General features: G+C 47.4%; 1 protein-coding gene across 3 annotated transcripts in view; it reads left to right on the top strand.

The window, feature by feature from the left end:
- Window positions 1-26,540, top strand: part of LOC133109792 (copine-5-like) — a 138,743-nt gene that overhangs the window by 91,077 nt on the left and 21,126 nt on the right. For all 3 annotated transcript variants that reach the window (XM_061219386.1, XM_061219388.1, XM_061219387.1), the window contains 6 exons: window positions 4,128-4,231; window positions 8,265-8,369; window positions 13,340-13,381; window positions 13,536-13,611; window positions 20,820-20,873; window positions 21,961-22,022. In XM_061219386.1, the coding sequence (XP_061075370.1) occupies window positions 4,128-4,231; window positions 8,265-8,369; window positions 13,340-13,381; window positions 13,536-13,611; window positions 20,820-20,873; window positions 21,961-22,022 (443 nt within the window). The remainder of the gene's footprint in view (window positions 1-4,127; window positions 4,232-8,264; window positions 8,370-13,339; window positions 13,382-13,535; window positions 13,612-20,819; window positions 20,874-21,960; window positions 22,023-26,540) is intronic.

Below are 26,540 nucleotides of genomic sequence, written 5' to 3'. Positions count from 1 at the left end.
GTGTCTGGGCAGCTCCGCTTGGCCTGTGTTACTGCACAGACATGCAAACACAAAATAATTTATCTGAAAAAAACCCCATATGGTTTAATTCCATGGATGCATATCTGTGTAGTAACCCCCCCCCCCCACTCCATGCAACTTTATTTGAGGAAATTTGTGGGCTCTGGAATTGGCAAGTCTGAGTATTCGATATTGGCTGTAAACGGCTATTCATTTAGACAGACGTATGGCCTTCATAAACCAGAAGGAGAATCTTAAAATCAATTCTGAAACAAATGGTTCAAGTCACCAGCTGCAGCTCAGGCTTCAGACTCCAGACTGACTGGCTTGGCATTCCGCGGGTTGTGTGCTTGGAGACAGAAGCATTTATCATCAGGAAACGGGAATTTATCGCTTCGGAAACTGTCGAAGCCGTGCTGGGATAATAATATCACCCAGAACGTTAAACGGGAATGCTAAAGAGTGAGACACTGCGAATGGACAACATTCTCACACAACATCCGCACCACATCCGCACAACATCCTCACAACATCCTTAAAACATTCTCACAACATACTCACAACATTCTCACAACATGAGAGAGTGTGTTGCTCGAGGATGTCCAGTACATCTGTGTGTGTGTGTGTGTGTGTGTGTGTATGTATGTGTGTGTGTGTGTGTGTATGTATGTGTGTGAGTGTGTGTGTGTGTGTGTGTGTGTATGTGTGTGTGTCAGTATGAGAATGTAAGTGAGAGTGAGTGTGTGTGTGTATGTCACACATGAGCCGGGCGTGTGTTTGTATGTGTGTGTGTGTGTGTGTGTGTGTGTATGTGTGTGAGTGTGTGTGTGTGTGTGTGTATGTGTGTGTGTGTGTGTGAGTGTGTGTATGTGTGTATGTGTGTGAGAGTGAGTGTGTGTGTGTGTGTCACACATGAGCCGGGTGTGTGTTTGTATGTGTGTGTGTGTGTGCGTGTGTGTGAGAGAGAAAGAGAGAAAGAGTGCGTGTGAGTGTGTGTGATGGCGTGAGTGTGTTTGTTTGTGTGTGTGTATGTGTGTGAGAAAGAGAGAGAGTGTGTGTGTTGTCTGTGTCTTAGAGAGAGAGTGTGCGAGTGTGTGATGGCGTGAGTGTGTTTGTATGTGTGCGTGTGAGAGAGAGTGTGTGAGTATGTGTGATGGCGTGAGTGTGTTTGTATGTGTGCGTGTGAGAGAGTGTGTGTGTGTGTGTGTGATGGCGTGAGTGTGTTTGTATGTGTGTGTGTGTGCGTGTGTGTGAGAGAGAAAGAGAGAAAGAGTGCGTGTGAGTGTGTGTGATGGCGTGAGTGTGTTTGTTTGTGTGTGTGTATGTGTGTGAGAAAGAGAGAGAGTGTGTGTGTTGTCTGTGTCTTAGAGAGAGAGTGTGCGAGTGTGTGATGGCGTGAGTGTGTTTGTATGTGTGCGTGTGAGAGAGAGTGTGTGAGTATGTGTGATGGCGTGAGTGTGTTTGTATGTGTGCGTGTGAGAGAGTGTGTGTGTGTGTGTGTGATGGCGTGAGTGTGTTTGTATGTGTGTGTGTATGTGTGTGAGAAAGAGAGAGAGTGTGTGTGTTGTGTGTGTCTTAGAGAGTGTGTGAGTGTGTGTGATGGCGTGAGTGTGTTTGTATGTATGCGTGTGAGAGTGTGTGTGTGTGTGATGGCGTGAGTGTGTTTGTATGTGTGTGTGCGTGTGAGTGTGATGGCGTGAGTGTGTTTGTGTGCATGTGAGAGAGAGTGTGTGTTGTGTGTGTGATGGCGTGAGTGTGTTTGTATGTGAGTGTGTGTGTGTGTGTGTGTGTGTGTGTGTGTGAGTGTGAGTGTGTGTGAGTGTGAGTGTGTGTGAGAGAGAGTGTGTGTGAGTCTGTTTGTATGTATGTATGTGTGTGTGAGTGTGTGTATGTGTGTATGTGTGTGTGTGTGAGTGTGTGTGTGTATGTGTATGTGTATGTGTGTGTGTGTGAGTGTGAGTGTGAGTGTGAGTGTGAGTGTGAGTGTGAGTGTGAGTGTGAGTGTGAGTGTGTGTGAGTGTGTGTGAGTGTGTGTGGGTGTGTGTGGGTGTGGGTGTGGGTGTGGGTGTGTGTGAGTGTGTGGGTGAATTCAATGTCATTGATCCAGGATGTGGACTGTAAGATAAGGATATGGCTGTTATTTCCTGATAAGGGTCTCAGATGGAGAAACTGATCTGAGATTAAGAGGTGGTCTGAGAGTAGGAAACGTGTCTAATCATCATTAGCTGGTTTAATAAGCTACACCCCCTGCCCTGAGACAACAAAAGCAGCCATTTTGTTGTTGTGCTTCGTGATCACAATCTCCCATCCGCCCTCCCCCTGATATCCCAACTGCCCTGGGTGGTCACAATCTTCCTTGATATCACCGCTGACATTGATATCGCCTGCCCCTGATAGTGAACTTTTCTGGGAGTTCTTACAGCTGTCCTATCCTCACAACACAATAAATGATCATTGAAAATTCAATTTGATGGATATTCCCCATATTAAAAGCCCACCCACTACACGCGTACAGTAACATGCAGGTTTAATGTTTTGATTAGATAGCATTAGATGGTGAGGAGCTGATGTACTGATCTTTCAGAGAAGATCACTTCAGATGCTTTCCAGGTGTAGCCTCCTTGGCACAGAAGGTAATTCTCTGGCTGCATTTCCAGTTTAAAAGCGCTTTTGTTTTCTCCAGGAGTCTGGGCACTGAGCCAGCACTGGAGACTGACCCCTGCATAAGGCAGGTTTTCTGGGCAGGAGCAGCAGGTTTCCCTGGCTGATTGACCTGGAAATATTACACAAAGAAGGATTATAGAGTGAGGAAAAACCTGGAACAGCTCTTTTCACTTCTGCTTCCAGATTGTACGTGTTTAAGTGTGGTTACCCGGCTAACTCAGTAATCCACCCCCCAGGCCACTCAATGAGCAATGCAGACCTGGGTGAAATATATGTAATTGTTTTGGTTTCAAATACTTTTCTGAGCCCGATTGATCTTGCCTGGTGCAACTGAGCCAACCAAGAGGGCATTTCTACACTCTCAGAAATTAAGTGACAGTGGAGGTACGTTTTTGTTCTTCAAGGATTCGTACCAATTTTATGAACCTATAGTATAGGGTACAGCCCCAGCAACAAACCTTTGTGCTTGTACCTTTGAAGGCACTTTTTGAGAGTATTTCATAGGTTTCAATACACCAGATGAGCATGGTAAAGTGTAGAAAAGTATTTGAATCCGAAAGAATTTTGTTTTTAACCCACGTATGGAGCATTGTGCCCTGCCTTATTTAGTACTAAATTCATGTCCGAACCTAATCCCTCAGTCAACGTGCTGCCAATGCCTTCGATTCAGAGCTGTCTCAGACTAATCCCAGGGATCAATGGCAGAGTGCAAACGGAGGTGAAATCCGTTACCGTGAACCGCGCCAATCTCTGAGGGCTGTCTTCTCCAGTGTGTCAGTATTGTGGGGGGCTGGGTTTATTCCTGGTTTTTATTATACCTATAGTGCGTGTGTGTATAGGTGGTCTTCCTGGCGCTGTTTTAACGTCTCTCTCCCGTCGTGATTGTGATGGAGTGGAGCGTTCTCGTGGAAAAGGGCTTCCTGCACCATCAGCACCGCTGCGCTGACAGTGAACGATGTAAACGTCTCGTAAAATGTGGCGTCGAGGTAATTCATGGCCACGAAACGTGTGATTAACACGGCTCCTTCCTGCCCGGGGGTACATGTGTATGGATTATAGGAGGAGGATGTATGGAGCTAAGCACCAGGAGACGCTTCTGCATCTGGAGATGGTCGAGTTAGGGTGCTCATCTTTATAGCGGGTCCTCTCCAAAGGAACATGGAGAACTGCTGCACTGCACTGGGCCAACGTTAGCTTAGGAGGTGAGAGCGATTGTTTAGCAATTGAAGATTGGTTTGATCCCCACCCTGGGCGTGTCGAAGTGTCCCTGAGCAAGGTGCCTGACCCCCAAATGCTCCTGATGAGCTGGTTGGTGCCTTGCATGGCACCCAGCCTCCATTGGTGTGTGTGCGAGTGTGTGTGTGTGTGTGTGAGTGTGAATGGGTGAATGAGAGGCATCAGTTTTGGATAAAATATATGAATGCAGTCCATTTACCATTTTCTTTCTCCGCTTTCTCCCACAGGACAGTGCCACCATGCAGTTCTGTGCCAACAAGCTGGACAAGAAGGACTTCTTCGGGAAATCTGATCCCTTCATGGTGTTTTTCCGGAGCAATGAAGACGGAACGTAGGTCTTTCATTCCTTCCAAAGTTAAACTCAGAGCCCAACTCCCGGAGATCTGCTGTCATGTAGAGTTTCATTTCTCCTCTATTTTGGTTCACCTGGCTCCACTGGTTCATCAGCTCAACAAGATCTCTCTCTAGCTGTTGAATGAGCTGTGCTTTGTTAGGGTAGGTGTGAAAACCTATAAGATGGTAGATCTCCAGGAACAGGGTTAGGCAGCCCTGCTCTAGCTGTTGAATGAGGTGTGCTTTGTTAGGGTTGGAGTGAAACCCTACAGGACGGTAGATCTTAAGAGATCTTGCTTTATTGTTTTTATCTTGTGGTTTATGTTGTGTTGAGGTACAGACAGGGCGGCGGGCTGGTTTGAGAGGGTGTGTTTGTGTTGCCTCTGCTGCGTACGCCAGGATTGAGAGGGTGTGTTTGTGTTGCCTCTGCTGCGTACGCCAGGATTGAGAGGGTGTTTGTGTTGCCTCTGCTGCGTACGCCAGGGCTGATTAGTGAAGAAGCTGGTCTCAGGCGGCCCGTCTGCGGCTCCGAGCGGCCTCCTCGCTCCCCTGACCACCGCAGATTAACGGGATGCGCATTGCAGCACAGGCAGCCGCTGGACTGATGGGATTTCCTGATGTTGTCACCCTCGGTCGGTCGGACCGGGAATTTGCCACAGAGAAATACCGCTCCTGCCGAGCTTCCCAGAATGCACTTTGGCCCGCACGGCAGACCCAGGAGTTATCGTCGCTTCAGTGTGACTGGACCAAAGAGCTCGAGAGACTCCTCCCATTGGTCTACGACCAGGACAGCTTCAGTGCGACTGGACCAAAGAGCTCGAGAGACTCCTCCCATTGGTCTACGACCGAGACAGCTTCAGTGTGACTGTGTGTGGGGGGGGGGGGGTGTGAGTGTGAGAGTGTGTGTATTCGAGTATGTGTGTGTGTGTGTGAGTGTGTGTTTGTGTGTGTGTGTGTGTGTGTGTGTGAGTGTGTCTGAGAGTGTGTCTGTTAAATGTGTTTAAATGTGTTTAAATGTGTGTGTATAACCTAATGAGCTTTAGTATGACTGGGCTAAAAGTGTGTGTGTGTGTATGTATAACCCAGTGAGCTTTAGTGTGACTGTGCTAAATGAGTGTGTGTATAACCCTATCATCTGCTGTGTGACTGTGCTAACTGAGTGTGTGTGTAACCCTATCATCTGCTGTTAAAAGCCGCTGATTGTATTTTAATGATCTGGCTGGGTTTCAGGCCTCCAGAGGATTTTAAAAGAAGTTTAAATGTAAATTTACGCTCGCTTGAAATCTCATCATCTTTGTTAACCCTTGAGCAGTGCACCATGGGACTGGTGCTGAAGGGTCTTGGTGATAATCAGTCCTCCACATGTGCACCTGCATCCTGCGTCCATATAAGGCAGTGGAACGATCACACACGCACACCACAATATGCACAAGTGACAGGCTCCTGGCTTGAGCAGTATCGCGCACACACACATGCATGTGTATTCTTCGGATACAGATATATTTCTGTAAATTGTTTAATTGCTTGTCTCTGTATGCCACTGGAATTACATTACATGAATGGCATTTGGCAGACGCTCTTATCCAGAGCGACGTACAGTTGATTAAACTAAGCAGGAGACAATCCTCCCCTGGAGCAATGCAGGGTTAAGGGCCTTGCTCAAGGGCCCAGCGGCTGTGCGGATCTTATGTTGGCTACACCGGGGATCAAACCACCGACCTTGTGTATGCAAGTCATTTACCTTAACCACTATGCTACAGGCCGCCCGGAATAGTGTCTGTTGCAGGGGATGTCACACATCCGGGCTGAATGGCTGAGCCAGAGTCTCCTACGAAGAGATGAGACCACTCACCCCCGGATGAGGCCACTTCCCAACCCTTTGATATGTATGACAGGACTGTACTTAAGCGCTCCGTACACTGACGTCTGCAGAGATTACTCAGAGCAGACAGCCAGAATGCGACTGTCTTGTCTTTCTCTTTTACGAGTCAGGCTTCAGAGCACAGGAACCAGTAGCCAACTCAAAGTATTTCCAATAAAGGTCTTAATTGGGAAACAGGAATGTAGAGGGTAACACAGTTCATAGTCAGTAGTCCAGGCAGGGGTTCGTTAGTGGGGCTAGCAGGAACAGCAAAGGAAATCCCACATCGTAGTCACGGTCAGAGGAAAAAGTTTGATAATGAGAAGGCAGTCCAAACTGGCAGAAACACAAAAAACAAATCTGGAATCACAAACTGGGAGTCAAAACAAAGTCCAAGCACAGCAGGTCAAACATGAGCAGAAGGGTAATCCAGTAGGCGGTGGTTCATGAAACCGGTCAGAACACGGGTCAATCAGACCGCACAAACGCTGGAGAGAATGGCAGGAGCACATTACAAACTGGCAAAGACCTGACAGAACAGACAGGTGTTAATAGACAGATAACAGGTGGGAAACCGGTGAAACGAATGAATGAAATGAACAAACAGGAAACAGAACTACGGTGGGCAAAGTGGGAAATAAAAGGCGAAACGCAGGCAGAAAACACGTCATGACCGCACATTGTAATGAACATAAATCCTCTTGAGAGACGTTGTCCGCGTGTTCTTCATCGCCCTGCATTAGAGTCCACGGAGGACGGCAGAATACCCTAACACAAGTAAATACTGTTGAGGAAAAGAGTATGATGCAAGCCCACACCGTTTGAATGTCCCCGGTGATTTATTTGTAAATATCGTGCACACGGAAAAGGTGTCATCCCTCAAAGAGTTCTCTTTACACAATGAAAAAAAAAGAAAAGAATGTGAAGTGTCTTTATAAAATGAGAAAGCCAGGCCTGGATATTGTACACCATCAGTGAAGTGCCGGTGATTCCGTCAGACAGTTCAGTTTGTGGTCCTGCCCGCTCTCCGTTTCTGCGAGTGACAAATGGCTTTCCTCTGGCTCTGCGGGGATGACGGACATCGGCACAGCGCTTTTATCCGCGCGCTTTCTGCACTGTAATAAGAGGAATCTTTTGGGAAGGTAGCGCACATTTCTTTTTCACTTATGTCATGTTATGTGAGCTGACAGTGACGACACCTCGGTGCTCTGTGGGGCTCTGTGGCGCTCTGTGGCGCTCTGTGGCGCTCTGTGGGGCTCTGTGGCGCTCTGTGGCGCTCTGTGGTGCTCTGTGGCGCTCTGTGGCGCTCTGCGGTGCTCTGCGGTGCTCTGTGGTGCTCTGTGGCGCTCTGTGGCGCTCTGTGGCGCTCTGTGGTGCTCTGTGGTGCTCTGTGGCGCTCTGTGGCGCTCTGTGGTGCTCTGTGGCGCTCTGTGGTGCTCTGTGGTGCTCTGTGGCGCTCTGTGGTGCTCTGTGGTGCTCTGGGGCTCTCTGTGGCGCTCTGTGGCGCTCTGTGGCGCTCTGTGGTGCTCTGTGGTGCTCTGTGGCGCTCTGTGGCGCTCTGTGGCGCTCTGTGGCGCTCTGTGGCGCTCTGTGGTGCTCTGTGGCGCTCTGTGGCGCTCTGTGGCGCTCTGTGGCGCTCTGTGGTGCTCTGTGGGGCTCTGTGGTGCTCTGTGGCGCTCTGTGGTGCTCTGTGGCGCTCTGTGGGGCTCTGTGGGGCTCTGTGGTGCTCTGTGGCGCTCTGTGGTGCTCTGTGGCGCTCTGTGGCGCTCTGTGGTGCTCTGTGGTGCTCTGGGGCTCCCGCTGAACGGGTTTAGGCCGCGGTGAAACCTGCGTCTGCACAGGGTCCTGAGGCCCAGTCTCTGTCTGACGCCATGTGCCAATACCAATCCATCAATTTGTCAGACACATTTTTAATTTTATATAACAGCTTCATGTAGGTTGGGGGTGTGTGTGTGTGTGTGTGTGTGTGTGTGTGTGTGTTGGGGGGGGGGGGGGGATATGTCAATTTTTTTTACTTCAATTTCATGTCTATATTTTTGGGTGTTTCTGATTAGAACATTTTTAGGTTTATTTCAATGAACCAAAAAATGTTCAACTGAGAACATATACAAAAATTTTTAAAAAGCCAGATTGAAGTAAAGTAAGCGCTTAATGGGTTTATCCACTGCAGGTTCACCATCTGCCACAAGACCGAGGTGGTGAAGAACACGCTGAACCCGGTCTGGCAGTCCTTCACCATCCCTGTCCGAGCACTCTGTAACGGAGACTATGACAGGTAGGGCTGTGTGCTGCACCCCCACACACACCCTGCACCACACACCCTAACGCCCCACACACACCCTGCCTCACACACACCCTCACACCCCACACACACCCTGCCCCACACACACCCTGCACCACACACCCTAACGCCCCACACACACCCTGCCTCACACACACCCTCACACCCCACACACACCCTGCCCCACACACACCCTGCCCCACACACACCCTAATGCCCCACACACACCCTGCACCACACACACCCTAACGCCCCACACACCCTGCACCACACACCCTAATGCCCCACACACACCCTGCACCACACACACCCTAACGCCCCACACACCCTGCACCACACACCCTAATGCCCCACACACACCCTGCACCACACACTTCCTGCCTCACACACCCTAATGCCCCACACACACCCTAACGCCCCACACACACCCTGCACCACACACCCTAACGCCCCACACACACCTTAATGCCCCACATACCCTGCCCCACACCCTGCCTCACACACACCTCACGCCCCACACACACCCTAACGCCCCACACACACCCTGCCTCACACACACCCTCACACCCCACACACACCCTGCACCACACTCACCGTAATGCCCCACACACACCCTAATGCCTCACACACACCATAATGCCCCACACACCCTGCCTCACACACACCCTAACACCCCACACACCCTGCACCATACTCACCGTAATGCCCCACACACACCCTCACACCCCACACACACCCTGCACCACACACACCCTAATGCCCCACACACACCCTGCACCACACACACCCTAACGCCCCACACACACCCTAACACCCCCTCCCCCACCCAGGTATCCGTACTCCACTGTGTTGTGAGCTGGGCTCTATCACTCTCTGAAGCCTAGTGGCTAAGGTGCTTGACTGGGACCCAGATGGTTGATGGCTCAAGCCCCAGAGTAGACACAATAAGAGCCGCACAGCCTTTGGGCTCTTGAGCAGGGCCCTTAACCCTGCATTGCTCCAGGGGGGGATAGGCCCCTGCTTGGTCTCATCACCAAGTCACTTTGGGTAAAATGGTCGGCTAAATAACTGTAATGTAACGTAATGAAGAAAGGGTATTAAAAAGTTCCTAAAAACTTCCAAACACTTCTACCCTATACTGTAGATACATAACACTGTAATCCTAGCCGGCGATACATAATTAATGGAAATATTTTTCTTTTTAAAGATGCTTATTAGCACCAAAGAGAACATTACTGTACTTCCTGGTACATTTGGGAAATTTGTTCCTTAATTAATGAAAAAAAGTTTTACTTCCACTCAGCCTTTATTTCCTGGAACACAGAAACCCGTTCAGCGTGATGTGCAGCAGCACTACAAAGCCACGTCACAGCATGCTGGAGGATTGACCGCGAAACAGGGGCTTTACTTGGGGCTTTTTTGGGATGGACGCATCCTCACGCTGGGTGGGGTGGAGGGGATCGCGTGGGCCCGGGCGTAATGTATTCACACACCATTGATCTCTTACTTCCTGTCTTATCTGGCTGTGCATCTGAATGAGGAGGCTCTCTGGAGGTGTTCATCTATCAGTGAGTCTGTCGGGGCAGTTAATCACCACAGGGGCAGTTAATCACCGATCGAGCGCTGACGCAGTCCTGCAGTCCTGCAGCTCACACCCCTCGGGGCGAGGGACAGAAGAGAGAAAGGTGTGGCAGGTTTTAATGGATTCCCGGTGGCCATTTTGTGCCAGAACGTTCACCACACACCAGCAGGAGAGGGAGAGGACAGTGGTTTTTGCCAGTTCAATCAGCGGATGATGAGGTGGGCAGGCTGAGAGCGTGACGTATGCAAGGGACGGGATTAAAACTCCGGTGTAAGGTGTAAGCAGGGGCTGAGGTCATGGGTCAGGGGTCAGGGGTCACATGGTGATGGCGCATCTCTCTGGGAGCTCCAGTGCTGAGCTGCACTCTCTGAGAGCTGGCGCTTTTATCCAAAGCATCTTACAGTTGATTAGACTAAGCAGGGGACAATCCCCCCTGGAGCAATGCAGGGTTAAGGGCCTTGCACAAGGGCCCAACAGCTGCATGGATCTTACTGTGGCTACACTGAGGCTTGAACCACCAACCTTCCTGGTCCCAGTCATGCTCTTTAGGCACTAGCCACAGGCTGCACCCATGCTGACAGAAATGACTCCATGTGAGACCGTGTGAAATTGAGAGCTGACAGCAGCGCTGGGGGATGATAAAAAGGATTTTTGTTCAACACAGCCTGACTTTATCAAATCATTTAGGTTTTTTTATCAGATCACTTCCGTCACCTCTTTTCTTTTTATCATTTAACAGCAAACGTATCTGTTCACTTACTCCTCTTTATTATAAATCCTGTCCCCTCTGACAAAACTGAGCCCATAGCTTCATCCTCGGCTCAAGCAGGTAGTGTTGTGCTCTGGTGCAGGAGGAGATGTTGTTCGGTCGTGTATGAAACACGCGATTAAGTCCTCAGCACTCGCCTGGCCTGCAGTAGCTTTTTAAGAACACCAGCGTGGCTTTAACGTTTGAGATTTAAGCATGGATTGATTTCCTGTTTCGGAAGAAATTACACCTGTTTATTCTTTTCAACAGAGGTATGAGAAACTGTTTGATACACCGATTCGCAAGTAAAATAATTATCTCTCCACAAACCCTGCATTGGATGCTAGGCCAATGGGCTATTATAACAAATAGAATTCACCGTAGTCGGATGGAATTGGGTAATATAAGCCTTTTGATAGGCCGTTAAAATAATCATCATTGCTTTAATGCTTTACTGTTCGCAGGTGAGAGCCAATTTGGAACAAACTATAAAGCATAACTTATTAGTATTGCGGGTTATTAGGCAAAATACAGAATAGCAGTGGGAATAAGAGTCCCAGAGTGCACGCTAACCGCGTTTTGAGGAGAGATGCAAGCGAAACAGGAAAAGTAAGAAGTTGAGATGTGCTGAACCCTGCTTCTTTCTCCGAGAACTTAAGGACATGAGAAAACATCACGAGGAGAGCAGGCTACAGCCCGTCCACACGCCAGAGATTAATAAAGCTGACTGTTCACCCTGCTGTGTAGCCCCCTCACATTTTTACAAGCCTAACTGCAGATGGCTATGACTTCCTGTACCTGTCAGTGTGGAGGAAGGGTCCCCAGGTGTCTCTTTCCCTCTCTCTCGGTCTCTCTCTTTGTCTCTCTCCATCCCACCTGCGCCTCCTCTCTCTCTCTCTTTCCCTCTCTCTCTCTCCATCCCACTTGTGCCCCCTCTCTCTCTCCCTCTCACTTCTTCCACTCACTGAGAGAGAGAGAGAAATATTAGGGGACTACATTACATTACATTACATTATTGGCATTTGGCAGATGCTCTTATCCAGAGCGACATACAGTTGATTAGACTAAGCAGGAGACAATCCTCCCCTGGAGCAATGCAGGGTTCAGGGCCTTGCTCAAGGGCCCAACGGCTGTGCGGATCTTATTGTGGCCACACCGGGATTAGAACGACCGACCTTGCGCGTCCCAGTCATTTACTTTAACCACTACGCTACAGGCTGCTGAGAAGGGGATGAGTTTGGGGATTAACACACTGAGCAGGGGATGAGTTTGGGGATTAACACACTGAGCAGGGGATGAGTTTGGGGATTAAATGTACTCTGTGTGGGTCTGTGGAGTTTGGGGATTAAATGTACTCTGTGTGGGTCTGTGGAGTTTGGGGATTAAATGTACTCTGTGTGGGTCTGTGGAGTTTGGGGATTCAATGTGCAGTTGGACAGAGGAGGGTAGGACATATTTACTGAAATATCTCTCCAAGCGTGAGAGGCAAATATTAGAACGGCACTTAAATTGTATCATTATGAAAGTGCCTTTATGGTTTTATTAGCACTGACAACAGTGTTAGAATCATATTCTTCAGTTATCTGATTAAAGGCTTACTCTCTGTTTGCTCATAATTGAGTATTTATGACCGACAGACCCCGGCCTCATCAGAAGCCTTGTGTTTGAAATCGTTCTGCGAAGGACTGAAATTCAATTACGAATTACTCCGAGTAATGAAGAATAATGCATTTTTGTTCCCTGGTAAATCATTGTTTTGCTTATTTTTAAAAAAGTGTTTGTTAAACAGCTCTGTCTCAGGTAATTTATAGTGTATACTGTGTTGCTTTTTTAATGTGTTTTGCAGCTCACAACTTTGTTTACTGAGTTGAAACCCTGAGGTATTCCTCCTAAGTGACCCATAGTAATCTCATCACTTTAGTAATACTGCTGACTCTTTTCCCCCTGGCATTACAAAGTAAAGTTTCTGAACATTGAATTAAGATGTGAAAGATTAGTTGCTCATTACATTAGATTGTTACATTATGTTGCATTACTGTAAGTTACATTACTGTATGTTATAGTCTCTGAGGAGACTCTTATATACAGAGAGACATACAGGTGTGGAGAACATCATTGTTATTTTCAGGAATACAAAAATGTGATATCACCAAGACGGTTGGAAAACCCATTAATAGTCAATAAGTGGTGTACTCTAAACCTGACAAAAAGTTGTATTGTAACAAAAACTAGACAGATGAGGCAGATGACCTACATTCTCAGAATAACGTAGAGTAGACAAATATGAGATAAAATTCCTGAAAACTTATGTGTCATACTCCATTTTGTTTTCCCGGTAGAGCCATTTAAAGTTTGCCAGGAGTCGCAATGAAAAATATTTTGTGGTACAAAATGTGATATTTAGAGGTCTACGACTTTGTCAAGAAAAGCCCTAAATCTTTCAAAAAATACACACACACACACACACACACTCTCACACACACACACTCACATTTTCCAAGCAAAAAAGGTATAAATGAATGATATCTTGCTGGCCAGGGGTACAGTTTTATAGGGTAGTACCCCAGTGACAAGCATTTGCACAGCTCTACCCCGTAAGGGGACTGTATCTGACCCGTTCTCCTGTCCTGACAGGACCATCAAGGTGGAGGTGTATGACTGGGACAGAGACGGCAGGTAAGCAGGGTGGGGGGCGGGGGGTGCTGTGGACCCCCCAGTATACAGTAGCACATTTTACTGAGAATCTCCTGCTCTCTGTAGCACAGCCTGCGTGTAAACATTAGGGGTCCCTGACGGGCGCTGGCTCCATCACCACTTTCTTATTCTGCAGCCACGACTTCATCGGGGAGTTCACCACCAGCTACCGGGAGCTGGCGCGGGGCCAGAGCCAGTTCAACGTGTATGAGGTCAGTGGGCCAACGCCGCACCAACACTGCACCAACACCACACTACACCAACACTACACCAACACCACACCAACACCAACACCGCACCAACACCACACCACAGCACACCAACACCAACACTGCACCAACGCCGCGCAACACCGCACCAACACCGCACAACACTGCACAACACCACACCAACACCGCACCAACACTGCACCAACACCACACCAACACCTCACAACACCGCACCAACACCGCACCAACACCGCACCAACACCGCACAACACCAACACCACACCACTGCACCAACACCAACACCGCGCAACACCGCACCAACACTGCACCAACACCACACCACACCACTAACACTGCACCAACACCACACAACACCAACACCACACAACACCACTAACACTGCACCAACACCACACAACACCAACACCACACCACACTGCACCAACACCACACTACACCAACACCACACCACTAACACTGCACCAACACCACACAACACCAACACCACACCACTAACACTGCACCAACACCACACAACACCAACACCACCACGCAACACCACACTACACCAACACCGCACCAACACCAACACCACACCAACACCACACAACACCACACCAACACCACACAACACCGCACCAACACCACACCAACACCACACTGCACCAACACCACACAACACCACACCAACACCACACAACACCGCACCAACACCACACAACACTGCACCAACACCACACCAACACCACACCAACACCGCGCAACACCTCGCCAACACCAACACCACACAACACCAACACCGCACCAACACCGCACCAACACCACACAACGCCGCACCAACACCGCACCAACACCACACAACACCGCACCAACACCACACAACACCAACACCGCACCAACACCACACCAACACCGCGCAACACCTCGCCAACACCAACACCACACAACACCAACACCGCACCAACACCACACAACACCGCACCAACACCACACCAACACCAACACCACACAACACCAACACCACACAACACCACACCAACACCACACAACACCACACCAACACCACACAACACCGCACCAACACCGCACCAACACCACACAACACCGCACCAACACCACACCAACACCAACACCACACAACACCGCACCAACACCACACAACACCAACACCACCACGCAACACCACACTACACCAACACCGCACCAACACCACACCAACACCGCGCAACACCTCGCCAACACCAACACCACACAACACCAACACCGCACCAACACCACACCAACACCAACACCACACTGCACCAACACCACACCAACACCACACAACACCGCACCAACACCACACCAACACCACACTGCACCAACACCACACCAACACCACACAACACCACACCAACACCACACAACACCGCACCAACACCACACCAACACCACACAACACTGCACCAACACCACACCAACACCACACCAACACCGCGCAACACCTCGCAACACCAACACCACACAACACCAACACCGCACCAACACCGCACCAACACCACACAACACCGCACCAACACCACACCAACACCAACACCACACAACACCACACCAACACCACACAACACCACACCAACACCACACAACACCACACCAACACCACACAACACCGCACCAACACCACACCAACACCAACACCACACAACACTGCACCAACACCACACCAACACCACACCACTAACACTGCACTAACACCACACTAACACTGCGCTAACACCACACCCTACACCGTGCCAACACCACACTAACACTGCGCTAACACCACACCCTACACCGTGCCAACACAGGAAGGTACAGTACATACAGTAACTTAAATTGATTTACTATTAGCAAATGCTAAATGGCAGTAATGTAATGTAAGGTAATATAGTGAATGCTAAGCGGCAGTAATGTGATGTAAGGTAATGTAAGAAGGTCAGTGGGACTGAAAAGTCAAGAGGAAATTTACAACTGCTTGGTGGAATGATGGTGCTTGAAAAAAATTGCGAGGATTCCACAATTATTTCCTCTTCACATCCATGTGTAGGTGGTAATAATATTTCCACAACACACTGCAAGCCTGAACCAAACCACAACCTTTCGGCAGTCCAGCGTTGCTGTGCAGTGGTTGTTCTCTAATGAATCACTGGAGTTACGCGGGATTGAGACGAGCCCTCACGGCTGTGTGCGCTCCGCAAGACCAGCTGTAAACAACACAACACACCTGCCTGACACGAGCGCTAATTACATTCCCAGCATGCAGCGGGGGCAGGCCGGGCATTCGCCGGTTTCCCGAATCTCTGGAACTTTATGTTCTGCTCAGTCATGATTTAGGGAAAAAATCCCGCCACCGTATTTTCAGTTTATTTCCGTGCATCAATAATCCCTTTCTGTAACGATCTTCCTTTTATTACAGCCCGTACCTGGCTGCTTTCCCCCGCGGTATCAAACTGAAATGTGGAATAGAAATCGGCTTCTGTTAATGTCCTCACCGTTCTGCCACCTGAACTTCTCTTATCAAGGCACAGGACTACTGGCACTGAGAAGCGGTATTACCCATCTTCTTAAAATGCTGATAATTATCACAGTTATTGTCCATACCTCCTTGCGCATTCGGGAGCACTGTTTGCGGGGTTGAAGTTGCGCATTAAAGAATGTGCCGTGTTGGATTAGCCCGCGCGTTCGTCACTGCGGAGGAGGCTGCGGCGGATTTGACAGTGATTGGCAGCGGCAGTGCTCTTTCATGTTCCTCGCAGTGGGGCACGCATTCGCCACAGCTCTTAAGCGAGGTGAAGGCAAATTGTTTGTGAAGTGCCGGCCATATTTTCTGAAAGGGGTTTAATAAGCATGTAGGCGCGATTAATAAATAGGCTTTGTCTTCCGCTAAAAATTCACCGTGTCGTGAAAACAACATTTCAAGCGTTTTTTTAACGTGCAATAAGCATGTAAAACGACGTCGTCCCGGCTGTTCAGCATTGCTCACGGAAAACAGAACGAGCCTCTCGGAGCAAAGGTAGAAACGCTCACCCGGCTGAAGGAGTTCTTATCTTAGTGTTCGCAGAAGTGAGGGTTGATGGGAAGGATGAAATATGAAAAATAAATCCTGAGTGAAGGTGAAGGTCTGTTTTGCAGGTTTATGAAAACAACCGAAGCATTTAGTCTTTTATCAGAGCGAGGGGGCCGTAAACATGACCGCGAGAAGGGATACACATATCTAAATATGATGATTATATAATATGAAAAAATGCATTTTATACTTAAAGGTATAATAGGTAATTTTGGACTTCTAACGGTCAAGAGAGGAATAGCAGCAACAAACACCTTCAACCACAACACTGTTTATCCCTCCCCCTTCTCAGTGAACACGCTGACGTTGAAACGCCATTGGCTGTGGCAGTTGGAACCAATTTTCAACCAATGGGCTTGAATTATTGTCGCGCTATAGATGTTTTGGTCCAGAGTGTCGGCCGTCAACTGTATATTTTGAAACCCGAATTTAAGGACTATAAACACCGGCAGAGGGTGAGCCTTTTTCAATGATAGCAAGGGATTTGTAATGGGCTTGTAACAATTCAACACTAAAGTCTTACCTATTGTACCTTTAAGAAAATGGCCTTTGGGATATTTCAGTACACTGTGAGAGAGGAAAGTACTGTAAAACCACAAAGCATTCGCATTTGAGTTTGCATTTGAGTTTGGTGTTGAGTTTGATGTGGATAGGAGCACAGCTCCCAGTGCTGCCTCCAGCGTATCTCTCCAGGATTTACTGAAGCCCCCCCTCTGTGCTGAGCTGAGGGAAACCCCCCCCCCCTCAGTGCTGAGCTGAGGGAAACCCCCCCTCTGTGCTGACCTGAGGGAAACCCCCCCTCTGTACTGAGCTGCAGTGTGGAGACTGAGCTGAGAGAGGGCCCTGCAGAGTGCAGTGTGGAGGCTGAGAGAGGGCCCTGCAGAGTGCAGTGTGGAGGCTGAGAGAGGGCCCTGCAGAGTGCAGTGTGGAGGCTGAGAGAGGGCCCTGCAGAGTGCAGTGTGGAGGCTGAGAGAGGGCCCTGCAGAGTGCAGTGTGGAGGCTGAGAGAGGGCCCTGCAGAGTGCAGTGTGGAGGCTGAGCTGAGAGAGGGTCCTGCAGAGTGCAGTGTGGAGGCTGAGCTGAGAGAGGGCCCTGCAGAGTGCAGTGTGGAGACTGAGAGAGGGCCCTGCAGAGTGCAGTGTGGAGACTGAGAGAGGGCCCTGCAGAGTGCAGTGTGGAGACTGAGAGAGGGCCCTGCAGAGTGCAGTGTGGAGACTGAGAGAGGGCCCTGCAGAGTGCAGTGTGGAGGCTGACGGGGTGACGGCTGCTTCTCTTTTTCATCCACTGGTTTTTGTTCATCCCTCCTTCCTATATACAGTACTGTGCAGAAGTCTTAGGCACCTGTATAACATTCTGTCCAGATAAGATTCTTTCAAAAATAATTCAATGAAAGGCCCTAAATAAATCTACTATACATCTTACATTACATTGAGGCAGCATGGTTAAAAACTGAACTGAACTGAACTGCACAGTACTATTTATATATAACTCAAACGTCAGTGCTCTAGAATTCCATTGGTTTCAGTCACCAGTAGTTGTGATTGTGACATCAGCATTGAAATGTTAAGTTGACTTAAGAACATTCTAACCACGCATATTTGTTGTAGTATATCATAAAGTGTTAACTTTGTTGGGTGGTTGATTAAACGACTGAAAATGCGCTTTTAATCAGTGATTGTATGGGTTGAATCTTTGGGCAGTTATAGGGTGTCTGGGGTTTTGTATGAAATGAGGTTCTCCAGAAACCTTTGGAGCGTGGGTGTGCTTAATGATGTCGTTGATTTGGACAGCGCTAATTTTGGGTGTGATTTATGATGTAGTTGATTTTGAGAACACAGATTTTTGATGTGGTTTACGATGTCATTGATGTGGACAGCGCTGATTTTGATGAAAGGGTGATACACACATTGTGACAGATTACTGTCTATTGTCATAAAACTCTCCATGTCTCTCTTGCTTTTTATTAACCACCATAATCGCATAACATGCCCCGAATGAGGGGGTTATAAGTTATTGCTCAATATTGCCTGTAAGTTGTTTCTGCTCCATTTAATAAGAATTATGAATTTAATAATTGATGTGGCAATATCTGAGAGTGGGTACAAAGGTTTGTTGTGTTTGGACTTGGGTAGCTTTACACCTCAGTGCTAAAGGTATGAACTCTCTCCCACACATGTATTATTTAATAAAGGGTTATACACTGAAAATGGTGTTTTGCAACAAACAGAGCTGTGCCCAGAATGCACAGCTCCCCTAGGGTATGTTGGGGGCACATTGGGGTTAAAATGGAGCATATAAAAACCCAAAATGCATTTGCCTGGAATCATGTGACGTTTGCCGAACCACTGTGACTACGCCACACAACCTCTGATCTGACGGATTATTAAGAACATATTTTAATTTAGCCTGGACAAGTTTGCAGAGAGTCTTCACAGGACCATTGCATGTAATTATTTTTTATTTATGTTTCAGGGACAAAAAAAACATGAATCATTAAACATTAAAACATTAATCCCATTAAGGTCAGTTAATGAGAGTTTTGCAGCAGATTTTAACCCCCAGCTCATTTCCCTATGCGTCTGTAGGTGGATGTGTGGGAAACGTATATTAGGTCATAGGTAATCCCTACTACTTATCTGATTTCTAAAGTATCGATCCTTATTCTTTGGTCGTAAAAAGTGCCATATTTTATACTTTTAGCAGAAGCACTTGTTTGTTTTTGATCCTGTCATTTCTCCTGGGTGCCAGGTGCCACAAGCCCGCCAAAATCTGTGACGTGCGCACAGGAGGCGGCCTGCCAAATGCCACAGAGCCAGCGTCCAAAACCCCAAACGCTTCTTTAAAATAAAGTCTGATGCGCTGCGTGGTATTCCCGTGTCAGACGGCATTGTTGGGTGTCTGTGTCTGTGTTCTTTCTCTGCAGAAAATAAGCACTCAGTGTTCTCCCAGTATTACAATAAACAACGCATAAGTCAGTCTTATATTTAGGCTTCCAATCTTTTTGCTAAATAACACAAAACTATTGCCAGTGCGGTGACACAGTTTTGATTGCTTTCGGTATTTGCCAATGAAGTAAGAAAACTTTGCTTGTTAAGCAAACAGTAACTTAATATTTTCTACATGAGTGAGATGAAAAAAAAGTCTTGTTACATGACTAAAATGCTTGTCAAGATGGACATTTCTTGCAGTATAGTAGCTGTGTTTCACATGGATCTCTGGAATTGGGAATGGGAAAACAGACTCTTGCATTGAATTCTGGTCACAGTGACTATGCCAGGTAGCTCTGTGCACGGCTGGGGATTTCGTTGGCTGCTGAATCAGGGAGGGGTCCGCCTTTCAGCACTATCCCTCAGTCAACCCCTGCTGGTCCATCAGGTGTCTGTGGCCATCAGCTGCATGTGAAAGGTCCTCCTCTGACTCCACTCTGTGAGCTCGGTTGTAGTCTCTGGTGTGAAAAGAAGCAGCTGGCGACACCAGGAGAACTGAGGAGGTCTAGAGATAGGTTTCTGATTGAGTGCTATGTTACCTGCGTGGCTCTGCTCCGTGTATGCAAGTATGGCAGATCTCTCTGCCAACTCCCCACTCTGTAATTCTGGATTGTTTCTGATCTGATATCACGGCGTGTTTTCTGACTCGGACGCCGTTGCAGATGCTGTAGGTGTGGACTGAGCGGATGGAAGACATGATGTCTTTGTCTTTATATTCTTTGCACTTTAATGGACACTGCTGCCATGACAACTTCAGAAGGCTGTAATAATAAAAAACACTGTTAACTGCATAAAAATAACACAAAAAGCTTCACCCTGTCCGGACTTAATTGTCTATCAATGTAATAATTATGATTATGTTTTGAGGGCGAGGGAGGTGTATTGTGTTATAGAAGATTTGGCAGTTGCCTTTATTATTTATAAGCAAGGATTATTTATAACTCATAACTTTGACAGGATCCCTGCTTGAGAAAAGTACCAGTTAGTCTCCCATTTCCCCTTCAGGCACTATTCCCTTCATTTTCTGGGGTAATTTTGCATCCGATAAAGAAGTTTGGAGAGACAATGAAGATAATTAAATTTCTTTGAGTTGCCTGTGAATGGGTTTGTAATCACTCTTCTTTATTTCCCTCCTTACAGGTGATGAATCCTAAAAAGAAAATTAAGAAAAAGAAGTATGTCAATTCTGGAACAGTGAGTACACGCCGCCCCAGACCAAAATAACTTTTTATTTTCTTCCTGTGCTTATTATTGTAGTTTTCTGTGCTCATTTATGTAGATAGGGGTACAACGCAAGACAGCGTCAAAATAATGTAAATTCTGAAAATAATAATTCTGAAATAATTGTTGCCCATATTAAGACATCATGCTGATTGAAATAATTTTTTCTGTCTGGGTTTTTCAGTCGTCTTTAAGATGAAAATGTGTTATTTGTAAAAAGATGGACTCTTTTCGTACAGTATCTTCTCTGTGTGTGTTGTGGATTGCGATGTTTGCTTTGGACCCGTCTCTCCTCTCTCTGGCACTGAGCTTTAGGGCATGGTATCGTCCTGCTGTTGACCAACTCTAATATTTCCAGATTTTTTTAGGAATCTAAATGACTGATTACATTGGTTGATTAGGTAACTGATTAGACTGGCTTTGACAATCGGTTGTGTGATCTTGGTATGACGTTAGTATCAGAACGGTATATTTATTTTCTCTTTTGCCAGCATCCTTTAAAGATTTTCATCACAAAGCCCGTCAGTGGAGGTGATACAACCTTTGGACCTTCATTTCGGAAGGACCCTTTAAATGATTGGTTTGACTGCACACATCACAAACAAGTGAAATATGATTCATTTCAAGATCAAGCGAAAGTACTCCGTGTTTGACCCGGGTCTGCTGTAATTTGCTTGGATTTTAACACCGGAGACGGTGATTCGCTCGTGTCCTTCCTGCGGTGAGGATGTTCTTGGACAACAATGTGCCGCGATTAGCTTTTGACTCCTGCACGCCGCTATCAGTCTATCACGTGTGATTGCCATATCAGCGGGAAACGCTGGGATGTAATTTACCCCAACGGCGAGATAAAAAACTGATTAGTCATTAAGATACCCTTCCCTCCTCAGGTAATTAGACAAGACGTGCTGTGACTTTGTGTGTGTTGTTTGTCAATTTTATTTCTCTATCTCTCTATCTCTCCCTTCATCTCTCTCTGTCTTCTTTCCTCCCCCCTTTCTGTCTGTCTCTCTTTCTTTCTCTCTTCTTACTCCTCCCTTCCTCTCTCCCCATTTTTAAGGTGACACTCCTGTCGTTCTCAGTGGAGTCTGAGTCCACCTTCCTGGACTACATCAAAGGAGGGTAAGCAGAGACATTCTCACAACTCACAACATGGGGAAATCAGAGCTTCTAAAACACAACATGGAGAAATTAGGAGTTCTAACACACAACATGGAGGAGTGAGAGCTTCTAACACACAACATGGAGGAGCGAGAGCTTCTAACACACAACATGGAGGAGTGAGAGCTTCTTAACACACATAGAGGAGTGAGAGCTTCTAACACACATGGAGGAGTGAGAGCTTCTAACACACATGGAGGAAAGGGGAAAATGTATGTCTACATACAGGCCTGCTGCCAGCTGGTTCTGCTCTGTGTCTTATTTCCAGTAATCTCCCACTCTGTGGATAATTATCTTATCAGCTCAACATCTTTTTCATCGTACGTGCCGTGTGTCTGCCTGCGTTCCCATGACACTGTTGCCATCATCAGCTTTCTGTCATGTTTTTCACGGGTATCGACAGCTTGAGTTTCTGTTGTTTCCTAATGAGACCATGGGCATTTAAATATGTGCATGTAATTGCCAAATATGAAGAACTTTTCATAAAAGGCGCTGCAAGATTAATCGTATCTGGAAAAAAAAAAAAAACGCTCCCATGGTGATGATTGTGTTAGTTGGAGAACTTTTCGCGCACACACACACACACACACGCGCGCGCACACAGCTGTCACGCATAATTGGTGGAGATGAAAGATTTGCGACGAGCAGATGTGATTTTCCTTCGTTCGACAGTGCTCGTTATTCTTTATTCGGCGGGAAGGTGCAGGGATTTCACACCGGATTCCGCCAGTCCAAATGTCACGGGGGGGGGAAAAAAACGTTTTCGTAATGACAACATTTCATTTGCGAGCGCTTTACCTAGCGCTCTTAATAGCTCAATAAACACGACGTGCGGCAACATCGCAAATAAAAACGCGATCGCTTTTCCAATAACGACCCGGGCTTCTTCCGGCCTTACTCAGAGCCCATAGCGGCGTTAAGACGACCGGCGTCCAGTGAAGTGCATTGTGGGGAAGAGGGTATTTACTAAATAAAACCATAATGAAGATCGTTAGAGATCCGTCACAGCGAAGACGCGCGGCTGATGTAAGCCGTCTGTGGTGGAGATGAACACAGCGCTGCTGAAGTGTGTTCACGTTGCCCTCATTATGAGCTGGGGGAGGTGGAACCTGAGTGGTGGTTGCTCTGGGCCGATGAGGCACTGTACTGCCCTCAGTGCTGCAGGAGGACTCATCTGCGCTGGAACTACTTTTCCTGGAGACTGGGTAGGGGGAAGAATATCGCATGCAGGCCTTGATGAAGCTGTGTTTTGAAACAGCTGGTTGAGCGTTTGAGACGAGCTCCACGCTCAACATGGTTTGACCAGCTCAAGCAATGTTTTGGAACAGCTGGTCACTGTCAATTTCAAGATGGTGACAGCTGGATTGTATGGAGGTCTGAAAGAGATGTTTTTGTTCTTTCCAAAGTGTTTGTTACTGTTTCTGTGCGGATTACAGCCTGATGATGGGGAGTCTTTGTTATGGTATGTGGCCGTGTTCCTACGGTTACAGAGTGTTGCTGTGGTTCCTACGGTTACAGTGTGTTGCTGTGGTTCCTACGGTTATGGAGTGTTGCTGTGGTTCCTACGGTTACGGTGTGTTGCTGTGGTTCCTACGGTTACGGTGTGTTGCTGTGGTTCCTATGGTTACGGTGTGTTGCTGTGGTTCCTACGGTTACGGTGTGTTGCTGTGGTTCCTGTAGTCACGGTGTGTTGCTGTGGTTCCTACAGTTATGGTGTGTTGCTGTGGTTCCTACGGTTACGGTGTGTTGCTGTGGTTCCTGTAGTTACGGTGTGTTGCTGTGGTTCCTGTAGTTATGGTGTGTTGCTGTGGTTCCTATAGTTACAGTGTGTTGCTTTAGTTCCTATGGTTACAGTGTCTTGCTGTGGTTTCTACGGTTACAGTGTGTTGCCATGTTTCCATGGTTCCTATAGTTCCTATAGCCATTTTGGTTCCTGGTGAGGTCTTGCAGGAGGAGCGTTTAGAGCTAGTTGGGGGGTGCTCACAACTATAGTTATGAAACCAGGTGTTCAGACAGTTATTGCAAAATCATTGTGCACTTTTTCTGATTAAAAAAAGTCAGGAAAAATAATAGCACAGAAAACTCACACACCACAGACACACACTCTCACACACACTTGCATGCACAATCTCACACACAGTACACACACCCACACACGCGGTACACACACACACACACAGTACACACATACACACACCCACACAATATACACACTCTCACATGCAGCACACACACAAATGCATACACACAGTACACCCACACACACACACACACACACAGCACACACACACACACACACACACCCAGCGGCAGTTCTGCTTGGCAGCGCCGAGCAGGTAAACATGCACCACAGCGTCGCAGGGTCAAAGGTCACAGCAGCGCAGGTCGGATCAGAGCGGCGAGCGTAAAGCGATCACGCTCCGCCGCGGTCGGCCCCGGGGACGGGCCCTCCGTTAGCCGCCTCAGCGCCGCGCTCTCGAACCTTCGCCCTCCGCCACGCGGCGCTTCCGAAAAGCACGCTCAGTGCGCGCTGACCTCTGACCTCTGACCTCTGACCTTTGCCCGAGGGCTGAGCGTACCTGTCAGATAACCTCCGCTAATACCGTCCTGCCAAAACCAATGACGTTTCAATCACAATAGGACCAACGCACCCGGAGGTTAGCACGTTAGCGCGTCCGTCAAACGTCAAAGAGTCTGCGGTGGAAACAGACTGTCAGAATCTGTATGCTGTGTTACAGAAAGGCTGTACTAGCACTTAGCCTGATCATACATTACTGTACTAGCACTTAGCCTGATCATACATTACTGTACTAGCAGTTAGCCTGATCATACATTACTGTACTAGCACTTAGCCTGATCATACATTACTGTACTAGCAGTTAGCCTGATCATACATTACTGTACTAGCACTTAGCCTGATCATACATTACTGTACTAGCAGTTAGCCTGATCATACATTACTGTACTAGCAGTTAGCCTGATCATACATTACTGTACTAGCACTTAGCCTGATCATACATTACTGTACTAGCACTTAGCCTGATCATACATTACTGTACTAGCACTTAGCCTGATCATACATTACTGTACTAGCAGTTAGCCTGATCATACATTACTGTACTAGCAGTTAGCCTGATCATACATTACTGTACTAGCACTTAGCCTGATCATACATTACTGTACTAGCAGTTAGCCTGATCATACATTACTGTACTAGCAGTTAGCCTGATCATACATTACTGTACTAGCACTTAGCCTGATCATACATTACTGTACTAGCAGTTAGCCTGATCATACATTACTGTACTAGCACTTAGCCTGATCATACATTACTGTACTAGCACTTAGCCTGATCATACATTACTGTACTAGCAGTTAGCCTGATCATACATTACTGTACTAGCACTTAGCCTGATCATACATTACTGTACTAGCACTTAGCCTGATCATACATTACTGTACTAGCACTTAGCCTGATCATGCATTACTGTACTAGCACTTAGCCTGATCATACATTACTGTACTAGCAGTTAGCCTGATCATACATTACTGTACTAGCACTTAGCCTGATCATACATTACTGTACTAGCACCTGATTTCACAACACATTTCAGCGTCACTATTACCTGGGTCTTCACCCGTGTACACCTATTCTGAATAGCCACTTCACTGCTTGTCTTTTCCAATATGTGTTGGTCTTATCCCATGTCAATATGTCATTAAAATGATTTTTAATCATTTTTACTGTTCAGAGAACTATTCCTGGCTCTGGTTTACAGTTCAGGACTGATTCCTACTGCTGTGTGTTGTAAATGTGAATCGATTTGAAAACATAATGATAACATTACAAAGATTTGATGGCAATCCTGTTTCTGAGAGCGTGTGTGAGAGCAGTTGTAATGAGCAAAAATACTGTTTGGAAGTTTTGCAATAAGAGGTATAGTTTGAATCCTGCATTTGGGAAGAACATCGTGTGCCGGCGGAAATGCAAAAAAGGGAGAAATGGACAAATGACAGCATTCTGACCAGAATAGTTACACAAGCCTTCTGACAGGCAGAGATGTTTCTGTGCTGGGTGGTGTGTGTGTGCGCCTGTGTGTGTATGTGTGTGTGTGTGTGTGTGCGTGTGTTGCTGCGTGTGTGTGTGTTTGTGTGTGCGCGCGCCTGTGTGTGTGTATGTGAGTGAGTGTGTGTGTGTGTGTGTGTGTTTGAGTGAGTGTGTGTGTGTGTGTGTGTGTGTGTGTGTGTGTGTGAGTGTGAGTGAGTGAGTGAGTGAGTGAGTGAGTGAGTGAGTGAGTGAGTGAGTGAGTGAGTGAGTGAGTGAGTGAGTGAGTGAGTGAGTGAGTGAGTGAGTGAGTGAGTGAGTGAGTGAGTGAGTGAGTGAGTGAGTGAGTGAGTGAGTGAGTGAGTGAGTGCGCGATTTCGGATGAGTGAGGATAGGTTTATGGAATGCTAAAATATAACCTGAACACTGCAAAT

This window comes from Conger conger, chromosome 14 (genome assembly GCF_963514075.1).
Source record: "Conger conger chromosome 14, fConCon1.1, whole genome shotgun sequence".
NCBI lineage: Eukaryota > Metazoa > Chordata > Actinopteri > Anguilliformes > Congridae > Conger > Conger conger.
This window is presented reverse-complemented; position numbering and strand designations above follow the sequence as displayed.